We start from the raw sequence: 22540 nt of genomic DNA, 5'->3' as shown, positions 1-22540 counted from the left end.
GGCCCTCCGCGCCAGGATAGCACGTATGCGCGATCGAGTTTAATGCACAGCGAAACGGAAGTACATAAATGGCATACCGATGCCCGCGGGAAACGGTTTAGCGTTTCGGATGAAGCGCGTGCATCGCGCGAACTGGCAATCGGATTATGGAAGTTTCAACGACGAGAGGATTAGGGATTAAAGAGGCTGTGATTTTAGCTTCGTTTTATTCGGGAATTGTTACAATGCAGTTTTGTAAGAAGTACGTGATTCGCCTGATTTCCTAAGTGAGGAATATTATCATGTTTCGATAATAATCAGACTCTGATCAAGTTTCCTGAGGAGGTCGAAACTGTAGAAATGTTTGATAAAATGTAGATTTTGTCTCGTTGCTTCGACGAACGAGAGATATTATTATGATCGATCAAGTTTCATAGAATTCGCAGATACAGAAATAACTTGAAAGAAACGTGTTTTCTTAGTAAGAAGCGGATGAAATTGTTATCTTTTAATAATCGGCGGAATTTGATGGAGATGTGTGTAACTGAAGAAATCGGAAGAATATATTTTTTCTTTGCGTGTGTCAGCTTTGACTATGACGCTGATAGTTTTTACTCGTATAAATAATTCAAATGGTATGCGTCGAATTCTTGGCAGCCTTGTTCGCCAATCGTATCGCGGTCCTTCCATTAAACCCCATATTCTCACTAGAGACTGCTCCTTTTCTCCGACACCATAAAACGGCATTAATTACTTCTTAAGGCGCCGCCTCCGGCCGTCTACCGCAAGAGGTTCTCGTTTTCTTTGGAATTCAGGATATATTAAATGCCAGCTACCGTGCAATTCCGAATGCATTAACCAAACGACTTTCTCAACTATCGTCTACAATTTTCGAATTGCTCTTGCAAGAAATTCGAAAATTCGGGTTTAATTTGTTAATGCGACATGAAATTAATTTGCTGAACTTACTAGGTCACATATTACACGATTCGAATGACCAGTTTAGGTTTCAGATGATCTGGAAATCCAATTATGACTTGAAATCCAATTACAATGATATTTATGACTGTCGAATGATCTCGAGATCCTACGATATTAAAATTTGTAGCATGATTTCTAAAATGTCCTATTCACAAAAACAAAAAAGGACGTAAGAGTAAACGGACGACAAGAAAGAAAATTCAGACGAAGGTTTATCGTTTCGGAATCCACAGAAATTTCTGCGGCTGACATTCAAGATAGCTAAATCTACGAGTTCAGGAAAATATAAAAATTGGTGGAAGAGGACAGAGACGAGGGGACGTTTCGTTGCTGTTTTAAAACTCCTATTCTAGCGGTTCCGGTTTTGTCCCTTTCTCTGCCTCTCTCCGTTCATTATTAATCTTGCCGCGCGAAAGTTGGCAACGCCGAAACATTAATCATGCCGGTGCATCGCGGTAATTCCGTGGGACCTACTAATCACGGGGCAAGACCAATTAATTCGCGGCGACGTGCGAGAGGGGGTGGCACCGAGTGGACAACGCGAAGCGACCGTTGTCTGCGTGCAAATTTTCGTTGTACTTGCGTCCCTCTTCGAAACATATTGTTAGAGAAGGGCTTCGCATACTTCTACGAAGATCTCTCCGTGATTTAACGCGCGTTTCCTGGTTTTAATTTTGCTAAAGCGGGCGGAATTCGTGTTTGATAAAATTTTTTAAAACGGGTTTAATTTAGATTCTTGGGATTTGTTAAAATAAGTAAAAAGAGGAGAGCGAAGCTCTTTGGAATCAACGAAACGTAAGGCAGATCTTTAATTCTTAGGACAAATGTAATTTATTATTGGTATCGATTTATCTTCGTTTTAAAATTATTCGAGGACCTAACAATCATTGAACGTTTCTCGATAAAGCTTCGTAAAAAAAATTTTGGAACTCGTTCGTTACTATCTTTCTATTCCATGAAACAGCTAATTATTCCAAACTTTCAACCACCGGTGTGCGTAACTCGCAGAATTCTCCATTTATTCTAAAATTACTCATGCGAAACAAATTCCTCGATCTCCTTCGTATTCTTCCAAGTATCGCCACAAATCCTCCTTCGACATCTTCTCTTCACCAATAAACACACTTGGAGACCTAATAATCCTCGAACGTTTCTCAGTAAAGCTTGGCCAATAAGAATTCTGAAGTGAAGCTCGTTCAACAGTAGTAGCAATAGTAGTAGTAGTAGTAGTAGTAGTTCGATTCCCTATCGAAGAGAAATTCCGGTGGTAAGAGCAGAGAGAGACTCTGCTTGGTTGCGAGCTATGGTGGAATTTCCGCCGATCCCATAACTGTCTTACCGTGGCATGAACCGTTCTCGAGTATCCGAGTCTAAAGATTCTGGTTGACGGGCGAAGAAGAGGCACGTCGACGTCGACCGCGTGTCTCTTCCTCAAGGTCCATTAGTCGCGAATCTGCTGCGGTTCCAGAAAATCGTTCAACCTCGATGGCTGTTCGATGTCGTCGAAACGACACTGCTAAGAAAAGGGGGAAAGAAGAAAAGAAAAAAAAAAGGAAGAGGAAAGACGTAGAAGGAGAGAAGGAGAGAATGAAGGAGCGAAGAGATGGTCTACCAATAAGCAACTGGAAACTTGGACTGGTTCCAAACAGGAAGTAATACTCGGATTTCCAATGGACCTGCCAGCGTCTTCGACAAACTGTGCACTGTCTACAGCAATAGTTTCAGGGCGGTTAACGAGGACTATTGTCTAGAGATGCCGATAATTATGTTAGTTTGCTGTAAGCCCTGACAGCCTCCGAACGCCGGGATAACGAGAATGTTTCTTCGGTGTTAGGGGTGTCGCTGGATTTGAAATTGATCGCTGGATAGATTGAAAATCTGACGATGGGTCTGATGGATGGTTTAGAGACTGTTTAGTTTGCAGTTTGGTTGTTTGCACGCAAAATGGAGACTCCTGCTTAGGGTGCGGCTTTTAGACGCGATGATAATAATTTAGATACACCGGCAAGTATCAATTTAAAATATATTCTCACAGGTTGAAGGTTTGAAAAAATAATCGAAGATTTAATTTCATTTTACTTGACTTTACCTTCATTTAATTGTTAGTTTAGTTCAAGTTGATTTTTAATTGTTCAATTTTTTAAGCCCGAACAATAGAATTGCACACGTTTGTTTTGCAGAATTATTTTTAGAATTTGTACGATGTTAATTTACCATAGCCAAATTGAAACATTGCATTCTTGGAACTTTTTGACGGGAAGTTGATTGAAATATGAAAACACAGAGGAAACGACGCATATTTATATATTATAACATCGTTTGAAATTTATGTCGCGTCAAGTAAACTCTGTTAAATGCAAGCCGAGTTAAATGGACGGATATAATTTTCCTATAATTATGACACCCATTACCGCTTGGTTTTATAATTTAGAGACTCCCTGTATTTTCACTGAGGATATATTAGCTAATAATAATTCATAATGAAACTGCGTGTCAGCTAATCAAATTCACGTATATCTAATTATACTGTTTAAAAGTCTAACCTCTGATCAAGAAGCTATTTCGTGAATGAAAAATCCATGCAACAGCACGCCAACATTAAAGCAGCTTTAAGTAAAGTATATTTTAATGTAGACACTTTCTATCTACATTAATTAACCATGAAATAAGCTGCGCGTAATGCACATTGCCTCTGAGCATCCAACAATATTTTTTAAAGTATTAAATGTCCGCTTTCAGAGATAACTGAGATTTTTAAAATGAAATATGGTCCAGTAAAAAGTTATCTTTGCAAGTATCCCCAGTCTCCTGTAATTATCTATGCTGCTATCTATTAGAATGCGCAGTAGAGTCAAAACACGCAAACGATGTTCGTACAAAAGGCTTTTAGAAAATCTACAAGCTTGCAAATATGAATTAACGACTTTTTTATATTTATTAGTTATAATTAATGATTTCTGACGCTTCGTTTAATTCATTTATCAAGAGGAAACATTCCTCCAAATTATTTTAAAATATCGTTTTCTTTTTTCAATTTGCGTCTTTAAGTCATTGATCCAAAGTATTAGAATTATCTCCATCTATTTAGAATTATCAGGAATTAATTGTCACTACTCTGCATGTCCGATCCAATAAGTTTCCTCCATGAATGATAACAGCGAAATATGTGAGGAAACATTCTCATATTATACCCGAGCAATCTAAATTTTCTCGTCGAAGAATACGAAATCACTTTGACATTATAATAAGTCTGACGCAATTTCGTTTCACCTAATTGGCAATTAATTTTCAGGCATTTCGAAATACCATTTTTCACCGGGGAATTACAACGTGTTAGAGTGTTATGACGTCAACTGTCAAGGCGAGATTCGCGAGTCTCGAGGTCGAAAGGTCTCTCTTGACGCGAGTGCCGCGCAAATTCGCTGTCAATGCTTAACGCGGGTGAAGAGATTTCGCGTGTAGAAATTGGATGCAAACGAGAGAGCTTGTTAGCGGCCGGAACCATTCTAACTGGCATTTAGCAGTGACGATGAGCGACACGAGGATGTTTACTCGTTACCGGCAAACACAATCCATCGTAGCCTCTTTTAGACTTAACCTGTGAATGTATATCGTCCACGAGCCTGGTCACTCGGACATTTTATTCGCGGTATTTCTGGAAGAAATTCGAGAAAACGTCTTGAAGTGAATTTTAAGAGCCGCATAGAACGATACGGGAAGTTTTCAATCAATTTTCTTATTTGAAACGAGCAATTTACTTTTTGACAATCTAGAATTTGTTTTGACGAAATTTTAATTGGGTTTATATCGAGCATTTGTTCCGATAGGTTTCCAAAACATAGGAAAAAATAATTTTCACAATTTTTTTTAGCAATTTTCTTCGTATCCCAATTTCTGCACGCAGACGGACAAACAACGTTAGCTGTTTACCCAAGTATAATGGTTAAAGTTTGCCACTGTGACGATTCGTTTTTTCGTCGTGCTACAGACAGGAGTGCGAACGAATTCGTAACGAAACAATTGAACGACGCATGCAAACAGCAGCAGCAGCGATTCATTTACTAAATTTTAACGAAAGTTTTCCCTGGTGACGACTGTTTCCACTTTGAATTGTACAGGCGTATGCAAAAGGTATGCAAAAAAATCCTTCGTTCGTTTCTGTTTTCAGAATGTATTCACTCGCATTAGAATGCTCTACTCTTTCTTTTTCTCGTTTTCTTTCCTTGTACTATAATACAATTTTTTAAATTTCGCATATTAGAAAGAAAGAAATAAACAAACAAAAAATAAAAGAAATATACTCGTCGATATGAGATACCTTACTTCTTTTCAGTATAAAAACTCAAATAGCATACGCTTTAATTCTCTCTTTTTTTATTAGAAAAGAAATCGAAAAGATCAGAAACCTGTTTCCGAAATTATTTGAACATAACATTTTTATCATATCGTTAACTGTTAATATCTCAACTTTGTCAATACTAACTCCCTGCATCAAGTCACAGAAATATAATACTTCATATCGTTATTCATTTCGCCACGCTACCGTTTTCAGTTTTTAATGACGATCGTGACAATTTATTTAAATACATTTGACAGCGTGACAGAAAAAAGATAAGAGAATATTTGGAGGCGTGTGATACGTACAGAACATTTGTATTTAAATTACCTTGATGCGGTTCAGTGGGTTGCGCTGATTAAAATCCATAAACTGCCGTTGCTTTCGACGAATCGTCATTGAAAACGCGATCTGATAGAAGAATTTATTGGCCATTTATTGCATCGTTACGTGTCACGAATATTTTGCGATATGGAAGTGAGCAATTTTTAGCGACACGTTTGCCTCTTTATTTATAGAGCTTCGATACCGATAAATAGATAAACACAGGAATTCGCACCACATTGTTTATTATTATATGCATTACACGATATTCGAAAATGATTTCACGTATGAAATATTAACTCTTGTAGTAACAGGAAATCCATCGTATTTTACATTATGAATATAGAAGTATGCATATACTTCTACTTTGCTTGAATAAGAGAAAAAAGGTTGAATGATAATAAAAGCATTTAGAATTTACTGCTATCTTTGAAAGAGAGTGTATAATTTTGATAAAAAAAATTCCTTTATGTATATTAATCTAGCACACGGGGCAATCCGACCTTTTATTACAATTTCTCATCGTGTTATTAAATCAATTGAAATGTATTATGAATTTTTTAACACGAGCACAAACGGCACGATAAACTTTAATAAAGGTACATTCACAACAGCGCTAAAAATAAAAGATTCATGGAAAAAATTCTAAGCGAATATTATGAGAAACTTATTCAAGTAGACGTTCATTATTCTGATACATTTTTAATTACTTAAAAATTCCTATGGCTATATGTTTATCTTTTACTTTGATCAAGATTGCATTCTATGGTATTCCTCGCTAGAGCCGAAGGAATTTTAATCAACTGCAAGCCGACCGCAAAATAGATCGAAGTACATTAATCATTCGGTTCTTTGTGCGCGTTAAAAGACGCCTTTGCGCCCTTTCAATCGCTTGTCGAGTTGATTTCTCTTGGCATAATCAGCCTGCCTTCCACCAGAACTAATGGTTTCCTAGATTTCCTGATTTTTCGACTTCTCTTTGAGCTCTCTCGATTCGACTCCGGAGAGAGATGGCGAGAACGAGGTAACGTGGAAACCACACAGCCGATAGACGTGATATACACGTATCAGCGTGTGTGCAGTTAACGTTTCTGACGTTTAGGCTAATGTAGATACACGTTTGGTACGAGCAGGTACCGTGGCTTCCTATCCTCGCGCGTTGCTGTTACTTGAACGTCAATGGAAGCAGCAGATAACGTTCTCGAGATCTCTCGATTAACAGAATGCCCTTTGATAGGACGAAAAACTTCGATCGAGAATGCTTACATATTAAGATAAAATAGCAATTCTGATATTTCTGAAGTGAACATTTTTGCGCTTACATTTTTTACTTATGTCGATTCAAAGATATTCTGAAGCGTGATATTGAAATTTGCAAGTTGTTCGAAGTTTATCTTATCCTTTCTAGCTATGTAATTAACGCGACACAATGATAGAAATTTTTGCTTTATCGGCCGTGAGGCCACGCAAGGCGTCGAATATATTTGTAACGCGTTCGCGTGCGAAAACTACCATAATTCAAGTTGGTTCGTGTTGGCACGCATTCCTTTCTGCGCGACACGAAAAATACTTCATCACCGGCGCATTCTTTTTACGTTCACGGCCGAAAGTACGCGCCCCATGACCATTAGGAGTTTTTATGGAGCCCCATGAGGCATCAGAGATTACGATATTGCACCAATGCACTAATTGGTACGGCTATCCAGTCTCTTTTGACACGCACGGAACTGGTATCGTTGCGTGCAGAGATATTTAGGGGATTAAGTACAAAGGAAGACCGGCATTTTATTTTAGTTTACTCGAGTTCACTGGTATCTCCTTTTTTTTCTAGAATTTTAACTGTTTTTTACGTGACTTTTAATTCCAATTAAATAAGAATGAATTCATAAATAACAAGTTACAAATTATGGATCTTCTCATTCGTAATTTAATAACTTTACTGGAAATTTACTTGTAAAATGTTATGGAACATAATTCATTAGTTGCGGTAACTTATAATTTGCACAACTTTACTAACAGTATTAAATTCAGAGTCTAGAATCGATATTTCAAAGCGGAAAGCAACGTAAACCTACTTGAATTCAGTATTTTCAGTTTCTTGTTCGTCGCTAAATCAAAGATCGACCAAATTCAATCTTCGTGACAACTTTTTAAACAAAATTTGTCTCCGACAATTAGGCTGGTTTTGTCCGCCTTACGTCGGACGAAATTCTTCGCCGTTCCGACGCTTTCGGGGAATTAATGTCGTTAAGTTCACGTTGCACGACCAGCAACGGCAAATGAAGTTGCCTCTTTGAGACTGACATTTTTTTTGTCGACGCTCGACGAGATTCCTCTTTGGAAATTCGATTACCCGATCGTCTCTCGTGTCTTAGGTGAAATTTAACGGGGTCTCTCGTTGCCCGCGTTTAACTGGAGATTTCTGCTTCTTATCGAATTAACGTGATCTCGGAGACTTATTATGAGAATGCGTAAAAAAATATTTAAATGAGTTTGAATGAACTATAAACTTATATTTGAATAATCGATCACATTGTACAGATAAATTTGTATGAGAAAGTTTCTATCTAATTGGAATTCGATGGTTCAGTAGTACATGGGCATTATGGTCGAACGAGAAGTCAATAGCCTGATTTATCACCGGTCGAACTACTGAGAATTGCTTTATTCGAAAATTCATAACACACTGCTATTTTAAGAAAGTGAAACGCTTCTGTTTCTTTTACGACTATTGGTAGACTTATTCTGCTGCGTAAGAATTTCTTTATAAATCTCAATAAAACATTAGTGTTATAATTTTCTAACTGGAAAAAATTGACAGCTCTTATGATTATGATCAACCATAAAATTTATCTAAATTAACAATTAAATTGTGCTGATTTATAATTATATTTGATATACGCGTGATGTGTTTTTTACGATGATGATGCCGCTTAAAAAATGATTTATCCCTGACGCGAGCAACAGTTGAAGAGGTCACACGTTAAAGCATTTTTTTAGACCGAATGCTTCAAAATTTGGTTTTCAATTTGATCCTAGCTTAATGCGCGAGCAAATCTCATTAAAAATTCATGAACTTTCCAACTGCGTCATTGCCTGCACCGCCCTTTTTCGTCGGCCACACGAGAAGCTCTATTTAGTGAGAAACTTCTACCGACATTTGCCACGAATTTCGTTATGCTTATGCAACCACTGAGACTATTTTGTTACAATTTTTCAAATCTTCTATGCAAATTTTTCTTTATTAGTATATTAAAAGTTTTTTAATAATATTTACATATTTATTTTTATAGATATATACTCAAAGTTTCCTAATATTAATAAGGATTTCGTCGATGCTTTGCAGTGAAAATCAATTGGTTGGAGTTAATAAGACATAGCTCGCCATAGAGCTTTTACGTTAATATTTCTCGTTATTATTTTTCTTGCCCTTTGCTGTTACTTTCTTCATAACGAAAGAGAAGTACTGGCAGACTATTACTGGACCTGTTCTTTCAACATTCTACTATTTTCTTTTACGTATTATCAGAATATTATGGATATTAGAAGATTATGAGAAGACTTCTAGGTTCCAACATTTGTAAAATATAATTTAGAAATCTTTTTACAAGAACATTCTTTTTATCATAGCATATACGATTAAACTTTAAGCACTGGAGAAATAAGCACTGGAGGAAATTTTATGGTCTATAAATCTAACGGGATTACGTACAGAAGGAAACGATAAATGGTAGCTTGACAAACGAACGGACGCACAAATGCACGTAACGACGCCGGAAATGGAGGAACTTGATTGTTTACGGATCTTGTTATCCACATTAGCTTTATTAGCCAATACGATACGGAATCGAACGCTTGTAGAATCTTGGCCTACAGGGACCTTCGAAACGTGTATACACCACCTCCTGGTCGTTTATTTTGCCAACATAGTGGTTCCTAATCGCATTATCGTATTTCGCCTTCCATCGTTTCGATATCTCTTCGCCATGTAATCCGTGTCTTCCAACTGATGCGATGATGGGATTAAGATATTAATGCGCCTCGTTCGAATTTATTCCAGATCGATGCGAAAGGCAATTCTTCTTTCGATGGAAAATTTTTAGACTATTGAGGATCTATAAATTTTTCATTTTCGTCGATATAAAAAGGCAATTGCTCCTATGGTTAAGAGAAATTGAATTGCAATAGCTTTGGAATTTTCCTATAGAAATATTCTTTTCTGTTTCAGGTGTAAAGAACCTGGAAGATACTTGAAAGACCTTCCTCCCACAGCGGTGATAATCTGCTTCCACAACGAAGCCTGGTCAGTACTGCTGAGGACGGTACATTCCGTGTTAGATAGATCACCGGAGCACCTCATACAAGAAATAATTTTGGTAGATGACTTCTCAGATATGCGTAAGTGAACAAAATTGTTATCGATATTTAAAAGACTTATATTATAGAATGTTGGCCTAAGATTTTTTCTTTGCCAACTATATCATACGAAATTACCCTCTTACATCGAAGAAACATCACGATCAAACTACGGATAAAGGAATTTTTATCGTGTTTCTCCCTTGTGCTCTTTGATTAAGCTTCGTAATACCGAACGAGGTACAGGCGTAGTATAAGCATCACGTTTTTGTCATATTATGAAAAATACATTTTTATACACTTGTCCCACTCTATTATCCATCGCATATACATTCTTGCTTCAGAATATAAGGAAATTTAACTTTTCGTTTTTTCTTTTTTTTTTCTATAATAAAGCTATTTTTATTCATGGGAATATAGTTTGTACCTCGGCTAGTCATTAAAGAAATGTATATTTTCTAACAACGTTGGTATCCGACCGGGGTACAAAGTTAGCAACAACTGGGACAAAAAGAGCGTTCACATTACACGCGTATCCTATCCAGTATTTAATGTCAGATTTCAAACTAATTTCTGGTAAAACGAGGGTTAGTATAAATATACCAACGAAGCAACCGAAACTAAAACACAAAACTCTAGCCATTCTTTAAATAAGAGAGAATCGTTGCTGTAAATGGAGCTAGTCGAGGAATGGGAAAATCGGTGGGCTTATACAGATGCTACGTTGGTTCGTTACGTATCGCTACTTGTTCGTCCGAGCAAACGTATCTCTATTCAGGCTCGCGGGGTGATTCGTTATCGCGGACAGCGTTCCGTAGCTTCACGATGGATCGATTAATCGCGATCCATCTCCCCCGTGGTGTGCACAGAACCCGTAACGATCGGGTCAGCGTGAATAGAAGGGAAAGCTGGCGTCGACGTGTTGCGCGCGTGTACTCGGAAAATTCCTGACAGCTTGATGCATGCCAACGATGCCGAGACGTTGATATCTTTCCCGGTCTCTCTTCCCCTGCTTCTCTCTACACGTCCCGTGGAAAAATTCGCCTGCATCTGACGCGCGCTTTCCGGCGACCAAGGAAACTTTGACGGAAGATCGATTGTCTCTTTCTGTCGCGCGAAGCCTATTATTTCCGTGGGAAGTGCGTTTTGACAGGCTGTCATTCCTGTTTCCTTTACACAATTTTTTGACAATACCGAGTACACGAATTAGTAAGACGAATCGTACGATTCAAGAGGATTTTTCCACGCTACGAACTTCGCGAATGTTTTATTGGCCCTGCGAGGCTGGCTGACGAGGTAGATGCGTTTAATTGGTAATTTTTGTTGGGAAATATCGTGGAAGTTTCGCTGATGAAGGATATAAGTTTGTTAATGAGTTCAGGGGAAAAGAATTGCGTAATGTAGTTCCTGTAGAGGGATGAGATTCGTGATGAATTATAAAGAATTTTACTCTAACGAAGATAAATTATGATATTTAGTAGACTTCCAGTTTCAGACGGATAAAGTATTCGCAAACATTTCAAAATACGAGTCTCTATAGACCTCTTTTGCTGGCAATGATTTAATAGAAAATTCGTTAAAATGAAATTTAATGCAATTAACCGAAGCTATTACCAGTCGTCTATAACCCAATGAATAAACTGAAAGAAACAAGATCTTTAGAAACCTCATCTCCAAAGGACAAGGTAAAGATTTCCCTTTCTTATATTTACATTTCTCAGCTCGTTGAAAGAGATAGCCAGAAGCGGAGCGGTCGGTTTATCGTCGGAGGTGTTCAGATCGAATTAACGTGTCGCCGGATGGAACGGACAGATAACTAACCGTAGTCACGTATAACAAAAGGGGGAAAAGAGGGAAGAAAATAAAAATCGCTGGGGAAAGCCGACCAGATTAAGCTCGCTTGACAGCAGGCTAGGGAAGGCGCAACGTGTTGGAAACGATAGAACAGCCTGTACAATCCCTAAATGCCGAGGATAAGCTTCTGTGCTAACCGGAAGTCAGGCTTACAAACATAGTTAGCGAGCAGCATGGGTCGACGTTGTGACCTATTACAAAACCAGTTAAATTAATTTTATCATAGGAACAGGAAACAATGAACTCCTTTTTATCTGTTTTCTTATCTGTCGCAGAGAAGTGTGAAATAACATGGTTGTAATAAAGACGATTTAATTAATAATAACAAGGAACGTGTCTCTTGTCTTTGCTATCTCGAGGTTAAGTTGCAACGTAATATCGCCACAGGAGAAGAATGAAAATAATCTGGCATTTTGTAAGCTTTGATGATGGGCTAAGTAAGCTCGTAACGTGATGAAAGCTCTGCCGTTATTGGCAGAAGAAAAGGTAGAAAGATATGACTAGAACCGTGAGACAAAAAGTTTCGAAATTAGAGGTAAAATACTCCTTCGATAAAATAATCATCCAGCTGTTTAAATGTCGTTGTAAATTCGTTTAATGATGTCTTTAATATGATTCGTTAGTTTGCAAATAAACTCGATGAGGATCGTTACATTCGCACGGGTATGATACTTCAAACCTCTGTATAGTATCCGCAGTTAAACTAATTAAGCTCAGTAAGTGAAGGCTTAGAGGAAAGGTTCTCATATAGCTATTCTAACGTAAACTAAATCACGAACGTCTACTAATTGCTATCCCCAATGGGTCCCCATAATTCATCAGATCCCGTAAATCTGAATTTTACGTGTAACTATGTTGGACGGTATAGAGTTGCTGCATCACGTAGCATCTCGGATTATATCCCACAAAGGATAATAAATTAATAGACAGAGCAATAAAATTTTGGAATAACCTTACTAATCCTACAAACGTGCTTTTTTAGTACTTTATCGTGGTTTTGCAGTCCTGTAATGGAATCGTTTATAAATCCTAATGAAGATTTTATTATGTCCTTACGAATATCTCGATTTCCTTTTCACAAGCATAAATATGCAAACGTTTTTTTATCTACTTAGTCGCTGAGTAATCGAATTAAAAATTTCACAGCACATCTGCAGCGTCAACTAGAGGACTACATGATGAACTACCCAAAGGTACAGATAATCCGGGCGCAAAAGCGCGAAGGTCTTATCAGGGCGCGTTTGTTGGGTGCAGCAGCGGCGAAGGCACCTGTACTGACATATTTGGACAGCCATTGCGAATGCACCGAGGGCTGGTTGGAGCCGCTTCTCGATCGTATCGCTCGTGATCCGACGACAGTCGTTTGTCCTGTGATCGATGTTATCGACGACACCACGCTCGAATATCATTGGCGGGATTCCGGCGGTGTGAACGTGGGTGGCTTCGATTGGAATCTGCAGGTAAGCAGAAATTCCTTTCGCCGTTATTTCGTGGAAACTATTCGCAATGCCGAGTGGCGATCTCTGCCGATCAGGGATGGGTTAATCGCTGGTAAAATTTGCAAAATTATTGCCGGAATTTCGATGATTGCGCTTTCGATGGGGCCGATGTCAACTGTACTTTAGGATCTGACAGAATTCTTCACTTTGATTATTTTGCGGAGTTTGTACGTTTCATATAAAACTATAAACAAATATTGGTATACTCATGTTAATCTGTAAAATCTTGAGATATATTTATATACACTGAGAAACGTACATACGAATATTCGTGTCTTTCTAGAGCGTGTGATATACATATAATAATATAAAAATCTTAATTAAGAGCCTATCTATCGTATCGTGGCATTGGAGTAAAGATTAGACAATACAGAAAATATAGAAATGATTAGATCGTGACGTACACGTATCTGTGAGTGGGAGTGGCAAATTGTAAGTAGTTGCGGTCCGCCTGTAGTCAGACATGCTGTATAGTGCAGCTCTTTCCTAATTCTTCTTAATACACATATTTAATCTATTAATTAAACGGGAAAAGATCTTTCAAAAGAAGGTGAAACACAGTAAGAGGAAGACAAGTGTATCGCTGTGAGACAAACATATGGATAAATACAAATATGCTGGTACTAAAACTACGCTATCGAAAATATTTCGAGATTTCGTCGTCTCGCCACGGATTTCTTATAATTTCTCAATGTCGACCAGCTCGGTTCCCAAGACTTCTTGATTTTCTGTATCAGTTCAACTGGCACGCAGTCCCTGAGAGAGAGAAAAAAAGACACAAGAATCCTGCGGAGCCTGTGTGGTCACCGACGATGGCCGGAGGCCTCTTTTCGATAGATCGAGCTTTCTTTGATCGTCTCGGCACGTACGACAGTGGCTTCGATATTTGGGGTGGCGAGAATCTTGAGCTTTCCTTCAAGACCTGGATGTGCGGAGGTATGTGCAATACCAATACAAAAATTTGTCCTGGTATTTGCTGAAACGAGAAAACAACTCCCGTTATTCCAGCTATTTGCTAATTCTAAAGAATGAACATTATTCTTTGCGAAAGAATGACACCTTAAATTTTTATATAAATTCATTGTTGCGTAACTAAATTTTAAAGCTTGGAAGACTTAAAAATAACATAATATTGCTGTACGGTGATAAAAATTAAAAGCTGATCGATTAACAAAATCTATCTTTTCAGTAACTCTGTTACAAAATGCTATTCCGATAATCATTGATAATACAAGAAAATTCTGGAAGCATAAATTGTTTGGTTCCGTTGACTGAAATTGTTTTTTTCATCGTGGTCATAATTTTCAAGATTCCAAATAACGAAATTTATTTCTCTGCCATTTTCTCGTATTATTAATGATCATCGAAATATCGCTTTGTAGAAAAGTTATTGAGAAACCCCGGATAGAAACACCATCACGGATATCACTTTCAGTGCTTTCTTTAGATGCTCAAGAAGCTAGCTACAATGCTGGCCAATATTCTGGCCAAAAAAACAGTATTGTGTACAAAATAAATTGAATGTTAAAAATAACACAGCAGCTACATCTCTCCTTAATTTCGACGACCAAAGTCCAGCAAAAAAAAAAAACAAGATCCAGAAGATTTCCAGTATCATTTTTCTCATACGTTCCTTGCATAATAATTAACCCATTCCATGCTGAGTCTAATCTAAATCAGACTCCGATATCTCTGGGCGCACAATCACGCCAATCTTCTCTATCCTCAATTTTCCACGGTTGGCTACACGGTGCCGCATGGAAAATCTCCCGGAAGACTTAAATCCTGAAAACCATAGCGATGTAGCTTCTGTTTGTGGCGAAATAAACTTGTTTCTCATCCTCTTTTCGCCCGCAATCAGCCGTTTCCGTGGTATAGGTTGCAACGAACGAACGAGCGAACGAAATTCGAAAGGCAATTGTTGTTCCCAGGTACCTTGGAAATCGTGCCGTGCTCGCACGTGGGCCACATCTTCCGCAAACGTTCGCCGTACAAGTGGCGCAGCGGCGTGAACGTGCTCAAGAGGAACAGCATAAGGCTGAGCGAAGTGTGGCTGGACGAGTATGCCAAGTACTACTACCAGAGGATAGGTCACGACAAGGTGAACACTTGCTACCCAGTCTCGCTTTTCCCACTTCCCTCGCGCCGATCTCGATTCTGCTTCGTCTTTCAGACGGATTACCCTGTCTCGAGCACGTCGTATGGCGTACTAAAATAATAATGGGAAACGGGCGTGTGAAAGAAGCAAACAGATCGGGCATAGCTTCTGGTTTCTTAGCTCTTCATAAGGCAGTACTGTGAGGCACGATCGAAAGAAAATTTTAATTCGGAAATTATAAAGGGTTAAAGATCGATATATTTTTTTTTAATCGATCCAAGCAGATAATAATCCAAAGGAGTAATATGTAGCAAATAAGCTGACTGCTGAAAAACGTCCCAGATAAGACTTATTATAATGTCTTTGACCGTAGAAGCAGCATGTAGCTTAGTATTGCTACGCAACAATTTCACAGAACGACCACCTTTCTTAATGCCCCATTAATTGGATCTTATCTGAAGATACGACGTTTTTCCCTGATGGAATTCATCGTTTGCCTGATAGACAGCTTAAATTCATAGAAGACAACTGCAAGTGCTTTGATTAAACAACTTGCGGTATATTCTTTTAAATTTTGAATTTCGCTTTTTAGATTCGTACGCCAAATATAATAGTTCTTTAAAAGCAGCGATGGTCTCGTAGGCAGTTTAAATGAAACATGATGTGATGGTTTCATGGAAAGTTTATAGAAAAATCTTATTCTTCGTAAAACGATGACTTTTGATGAGGAGTTTTCTCCTATAAAGTCGTAGCTTTTTAGAATGGAATGTTTTAAGAACAAGGCTTGGAATAAGCTACTGCCATAGTTTATTCAAAGAAACCGTTACTTAGAAATTTTTAATAAAAATTCAATTTTTCTTTTAATAGAATCAGAACTGTAGAAACTTCCTTTAAAAAGAATTTACAATACGATCACGAATTCTGCGAAATTCTAATTTTTAGTAATATATTTTCCAAGAAAATTGGAATAAAAAGAAACCAAACTTCCCGCTCTTCTTGTTCAAAATGATACCATTATCTCACAAATTACGTCGACCTGTAATCTTCAGCGACAATCCTCTCATTTGCACGAACCATCCAATTGCAACGATCCACCGAAGAGGATCCGAACAGTTGCAAGCGAAATTCTTCTAATCTTTCATAATCTAGCCGTTATTAAACGAGCTCTAAACCTTTTAATCTTCAACAATAATTCTCCCTCTTATTACCAAACCATCCAACTATCGCTTCAGCCCTATCAGGCATCAAACAGTATCACAGACTAAATTTTCACGGTTTCAAAACGAGGCTAATTTCAAGGAACTGATTCTCACTTTTAATTCCCCTCATTCCGACCCTTAACATCGGTAATAACAGTATTTCTTTCCAAGTTCGACGATAACCTTAGCAGATTAGCGTTCTGCGATGCAACTTTTGTTTTATTACAGACAAAGGATAGTCCCGGACGCGATTCAACAGTTCACTCGAGTACCGCTGGAAATTGTTTTACAGCTATCGAAAACGTTTTATCAGTGGAGCACTGGTTTGCCACAATACGTGCTTGAATTTTCCATTTTCTATAGCAGATATACTTTTTTTCGCGGCACTTTATAGCAAATAGAAGTTTGCGTGTGACATAAGAGTAAAAGGAAATAATACTTTCGGCAAGTATTCGATTGAAATATTAGCTTGGTGTTTCGGCAATGTTCAACAAAAATTGTTTCGGAATCTTCAGAAAACGTTTCACGAATGTCTAATGAGATAATTTTACGCATCGTGTATCAATTTACACGTCAATTAAACAGTGATACAATAATTTAACAGTTAATCGGGTCCCTTTACTAGCGTTCTTCTATCCAATACCAATTTCCAAGTAGAACAAGTCAGCCATTATCGAACCCATATTCTGTATCTCCAAAATTCCATGGATAAAACCTAATTACAAAGAACAGCGATGGAAAAAATCTCCGACGACTAAACGAAAGTGACCATCCACGGCCTAGTAGAAGCATACTCATTGCACGAGTGCCGTGAATCGTCCCCCACCAAAGTATTGCCATTATTCTGCTCTAGAGGGCTTTAAAACTCGAGTCCATAAAAGATTCCGTGTATTCCTCTCCGGTCTTTATTTCCTCCTCGCTTGTCTCGCTTCCCTTCCCTTTCCTTCTTTACGTTTATAACTCTCATCCCCTTTTCTTACATCCCTTAAATCCCTGCCTTCCGGAAACGGCCCTTTCCTCCGACACGCAGTCCAGCTTGTTCTCTTCCTTCCTTCCTTCTATCGTAGCAGGCAAAATTTCCGGGCTTATGATTCGCAATTTTCGCAGGGCAAGTACGGAGACGTATCGGAACGGAAGGCCTTGAGGAAGAAACTCGGCTGCAAGTCGTTCAAGTGGTACCTCGACAACGTTTATCCGGAGCTGTTCATACCTGGCGAGGCGGTAGCTTCCGGCGAGGTAAGAATTTACCCTGTTTCACCGCAATCCTCGTATCTTCTCTTTTGCAGCTACGTAAACGACGATCGGAATCAACGTAAGGAGCCACTCGTTTCTCTTTAACGGCGTTACCAACCGACATTTTGATACACCAAGGTGCGCCAAATACTCGGAGGTTCCGTTCTTTTAGCCGAATAATGGCCATTTTTACGAATGGGATAAATGGACGAGAGAGGGCTTCCTTTTTATCTTCTTCCCTACCTCTTTTTTCCCCCGTTTTCTTTTCACAGAAATGTCGCGTTACGGTTTCTAGACGCGTGGCTGCTATCCTCCCTCGGAGATTCGCGCAGGCGTCGAGTGCCGCGAGATTGTTCTTCCGTGGTTTTTCTCGGGTCTACGAAATCCTTGGTTTTCCAGGATTTTGAACTCTCTTGCTTGAGATTAGCGTATGAAAGAAGAGAGTACAACAAAGTTTTCAGTGAATTTGTTTGAATGCGTTTTGAGAGCAGCTAACAGGAACGAAAGAAATGGTAAAATAGCTCTTTTAAAGATTCTACGTAGGAATAAGAACTCTTAAAAACTGTAATACAAAATTTCCAACTTTCCACTCGAACGTACATCACGATTCGAACAATATACGATACTCGAAATCTACGTTGTTAACGCTACGAGTGGAAGAAACATCCACTCGATATTTTTCTCAGCGATATATACGAATTAACGCGTATCCTGTATTTTATACGAGGTAGGAGACAGACGAAACGCTGGCAGGGCCTGTATCTATACAGATAGGCAAAGTTCAATTGTCGGTGGCGAAGACAATGATTGATGTCGACGAGCTTGCGACATAGAAAACAATGCGTTCGATCGAGAAACAATGCAGCCCGCGGTCGAGGCAATCTCAATCGGATCGCGGCCGGAGGCTCGTGCGACATCCGATCGGAAATCGATTCGTCTCGATCGGCTTGTTGAATTCTTGGCTTACAGCACGACGAAATCGGTAGTCGCGCCGGATAATAGAGGCGAATCGAACGTCGCTTCGGGCGAAGACGTTTCAACACTGGTTGAAAGAGGCGCTGCCTTCCCCATTACTTCGCTGTTTCATTTCGATTTTGCAATTAAAGTCTTCCTTTGATGGCTTATAACTCGCGGATGTTTCTCTTCTGTGTCGTGTCCGATCCTCTGTTTATGTAAGAATTAAATTGCTAAACGAGAGACGGTGTCATGGAAATTGCGTCTGTCAGGTTCATATATTTTCCTTTAGGACTTAGGCGTGGTTATGAATATGGTATTTCGCTGTTTATTCTGTATCATCCTTTTTTATTGGCAATTATTCTGATCTGTCTTGGTTTTTTTCATCAGAATTTAATAATTTTACGATATATTTGTAGACCACGAAACATAGTTTAGAGATATTGCTGTGATAGATCATTTTATCTAGAACATTTAAAAGAGTCGAGATACTTTCGTGAGTCACAGTACAACAGTATGTCCTGTTTAGCTGGAAACGGTCAAACGTTTCAAAAAGTACGAATGATACGAGGAAACTTTTTTATTAATTAATCTTAATATTAAAATCTTGAGATGAATACTTCTATTTTTTATTACATATTCTTGTAGCTAACATTCAGTCATTTTCAAAGCACCGCAATCTCGCGTCTTTTCCACTATCCGCTATCGAGATATAAACTTTAAAATTCGATAACGGATGGTGCAAAAAAAAAAAAAAAAAGAAAAAAGAAACAGGAGTATCCAGTGTGAAAAGATTTTGACACCGTCAGTTACAAGAGTAGATAATAAAAAACGCAGGTATCCATTTAGAAATTTTAATGTCACACTTTCACGTGACGTTTCGAGGTAATCGCACAGTCATATAGATAAAAGCACGCTATGTCTCCCTCGATACCGTGCAACTTTTATCCGCAACATTTTCTCCTATCATTCGTATTCTTCCAGATACTCGAGCGTTTCCAGTTAAACAGCACATACTGTATATTCTACTCTAAAATTAGCGATGCAACGCGTTGTTACGTGGTAAACCAGGAAATTTCGAGTTTCACGAGATCGAAGAGAAACACGGCAGGTCCAGTCGCAGTTTGATAACAGAGGGTGAACACACGCGCGGGTCGCATCGATCAAATACGTGGTGCACGAGAGTCGAGAGGACGTAATGACCCGTAGGAGAAGCGGGCTACGAGATTATCGGCGACAAGCCCGACAATCATTTCGCAATTACGAATGCAGGGAAACAGAGGGCCAGGAGACGGCGTCGCAACACGACGGAAATAAATCGAGACGTGATTGATCGCTGCAACCCTTCCATTCCACCCCGTCCCCTTCTTCCTCTGGATCGAAACGAAATTAATGCACTGTCAATCGCGAGACGAGCAAAACGGATCGTGCACATCGTGTGATTTCCGTGATTTCCGTCTCTGACGCCTGGACGTTCAACTTCCACCATCGATACTCGTGTACACTTCCGAATTCTTCGTTCTCTGTTGGAGTTTTTCCCTGTTTAGCTCGCAATATTGTTTGGTGGAAGAATAGGATGACGAAAGTGATGGATGACATTGTTTTAATGAATTTACGTTGTCTGTAAACTACAGCGAGATACGTAATTTCTCGGCTGACAAACCTTTCGTTTATCATAAATACATGTGTTTGGTTATTGATTATTATCAACGAAGTAACTCGTACTGTTTAATATAAATTTCCCTCGTATAAAAGACAAACACGGAGAATTTAAATCGAATATTACAGCAGTGAGTGTTTCTGAAATAAATTTATTTTATATTACTTTGATTGCATTTTCCAATATTTTATAGTATCAAGAGAAAGAGGCGGTGAATGGAGAAAGTTTACACAGAGATGTAACATAGGAAATTCAGTTAATAACGATTACAACTTGCCTAATCTCTATAAATTTCGGAGAGACCCGCATCACACTTCGTATTTGAATGTACCATGGTAAAGTACTTAAAGTTACTTACAATGTGACTATCCATTTGTAACAATGGTAATATCCATCTTGTTTAACCTTTTATTAGAATGGCTACGTTTGCTCTCCAGTAAGAATACAGACGATTCGAATAAACTCAACCTAATATTCCTCGTTTTCTGATTAAGTTTGAACAAACAGTTTCATCTAATTGTACGAGTATTACATTCTACGATTTTCTGTACCCGCGTGAATATTTTACTAAAGGATCAAATATAATTCGAACAGAGAACAATCATTATCCTTAAGGAACTTCCTCCGATATTTTTCATCCATTTTTCTTTTTTTTTTTTTACCCTTCAACTAATTCTTAAAAATCTGGGACTGATATCGCGAGCTTTCCAACTTTTTTTCCGCCGCGTGACCTTCATATATTATTACATAAATATTCAAAGCTTGCCCATATCGAACGATTAATCTCAACCGATTCAAACGCAGGCATCGCGTGAGTAATATATTTTTCACACTTTTGCACCTTTCTCTCTTTCTCTTATTCCCACCGATTCTCTTTCGAAGCAGTTTATAGCACTTTTAACGTTTAATTAATGCCGCCATTTTTATGTGTTACGTTCACGAAACGAATGACTAAAACAGACGGGTAAAATAATGCTTCAGATCCACGATGATTATTAAACACAATAATTATTCCAGCTTACAAGCACCTGTAACGACTTTCGACTTGGCGTTCGTTTTAATGTTAAATCGTCGGAATAATCTTCACGAGACGGTATCGTATAGAAATATCGATCGAAGAAAAGTCAGTCCTTGTTCCTCGTAATCTCGTGGACCCTTCTCGAAAACCCTAGATCCTTTCCTCATGTACGTTCGTAGATTCACGACAAAGTCACGGCATCTAACGTTGGATTAAAGGCTTTCTACTTTCATGTAAATTGCAGTGTCACGCAATGTGGATATTTCATGCTTTCCCTTATCCTTGTCACTCTGTTTTCCTTTAGTTCGCCGATTTTATCCCGAATTAAGTGAAGGAAGACCGAAAATTTTTCGTACGGTTGGATAATTGAATGTAAATCCTGAGACAGAATCAAGTGGGAAATGGAAAGTGACGAGAGGAAGCTTATGAAAGGAAAAAGTGATCACAGTCGATGATATATCAGGTACACCGTAATTTTGTTGAACGCACTCGAATTCGAAGAAAACTTCGGAAGTGAAGATTTCCAGTAGAAACGGACAAACATATTTTTATTAATCTTGTCAGTCACATCGTGAACTTTCAGCGTTTACCACCTCTGAAAATATAGAATAAATAGTAAAAAATGTATGAGATTAGTTATGTCTTAATTAACTTTTTTAATCACAACCTGGTTGTTTATCTCGAAATGTTATTAAATGCTGAAATACTCGTCGCTTTCTCTATTTGCAGTTTTTCCTCGCCCAAAAAATAATCGTTTCCTCTTCTCTTGACGCTTGTTTCTTTCACCATTTCAACAAACGAGTCTGTTGAAATAGAATTTACAATGATGCGTGATAATTACTTTTCCCTAGAAATATGAATTCTAGGTCATGGTGTGTCGTTTAAATATTTAGTTGGCGCCAGGCCGCGTTAGCCACTGAATTACATGGCTGGTTTCGTAAAACTTAAAAACTCATTTTGAAAGTGAAGGCGGAAAATGAAACGGCTCTGGGTAATGATTTCTCGGAAGTTCGACTTGCTCTGTTGAAAAGTTTCTCAAGTCGAGGACT

At 38.4% G+C, this 22540-nt stretch overlaps 1 protein-coding gene across 5 annotated transcripts in view; it reads left to right on the top strand.

Annotated features, from left to right (window-relative positions):
• The window catches only part of LOC126872425 (putative polypeptide N-acetylgalactosaminyltransferase 9), a 292111-nt gene that overhangs the window by 254464 nt on the left and 15107 nt on the right, over window positions 1–22540 (top strand). For all 5 annotated transcript variants that reach the window (XM_050632373.1, XM_050632370.1, XM_050632369.1 and 2 more), the window contains 5 exons: window positions 9849–10018; window positions 12977–13290; window positions 14067–14265; window positions 15261–15430; window positions 17734–17862. In XM_050632373.1, coding sequence (XP_050488330.1) covers window positions 9849–10018; window positions 12977–13290; window positions 14067–14265; window positions 15261–15430; window positions 17734–17862 — 982 coding nt within the window. The remainder of the gene's footprint in view (window positions 1–9848; window positions 10019–12976; window positions 13291–14066; window positions 14266–15260; window positions 15431–17733; window positions 17863–22540) is intronic.

Source organism: Bombus huntii, chromosome 13 (assembly GCF_024542735.1).
Source record: "Bombus huntii isolate Logan2020A chromosome 13, iyBomHunt1.1, whole genome shotgun sequence".
NCBI lineage: Eukaryota > Metazoa > Arthropoda > Insecta > Hymenoptera > Apidae > Bombus > Bombus huntii.
Note: the sequence above shows the minus strand (reverse complement) of the source record. Positions and strands in the feature narration are given on the sequence as shown.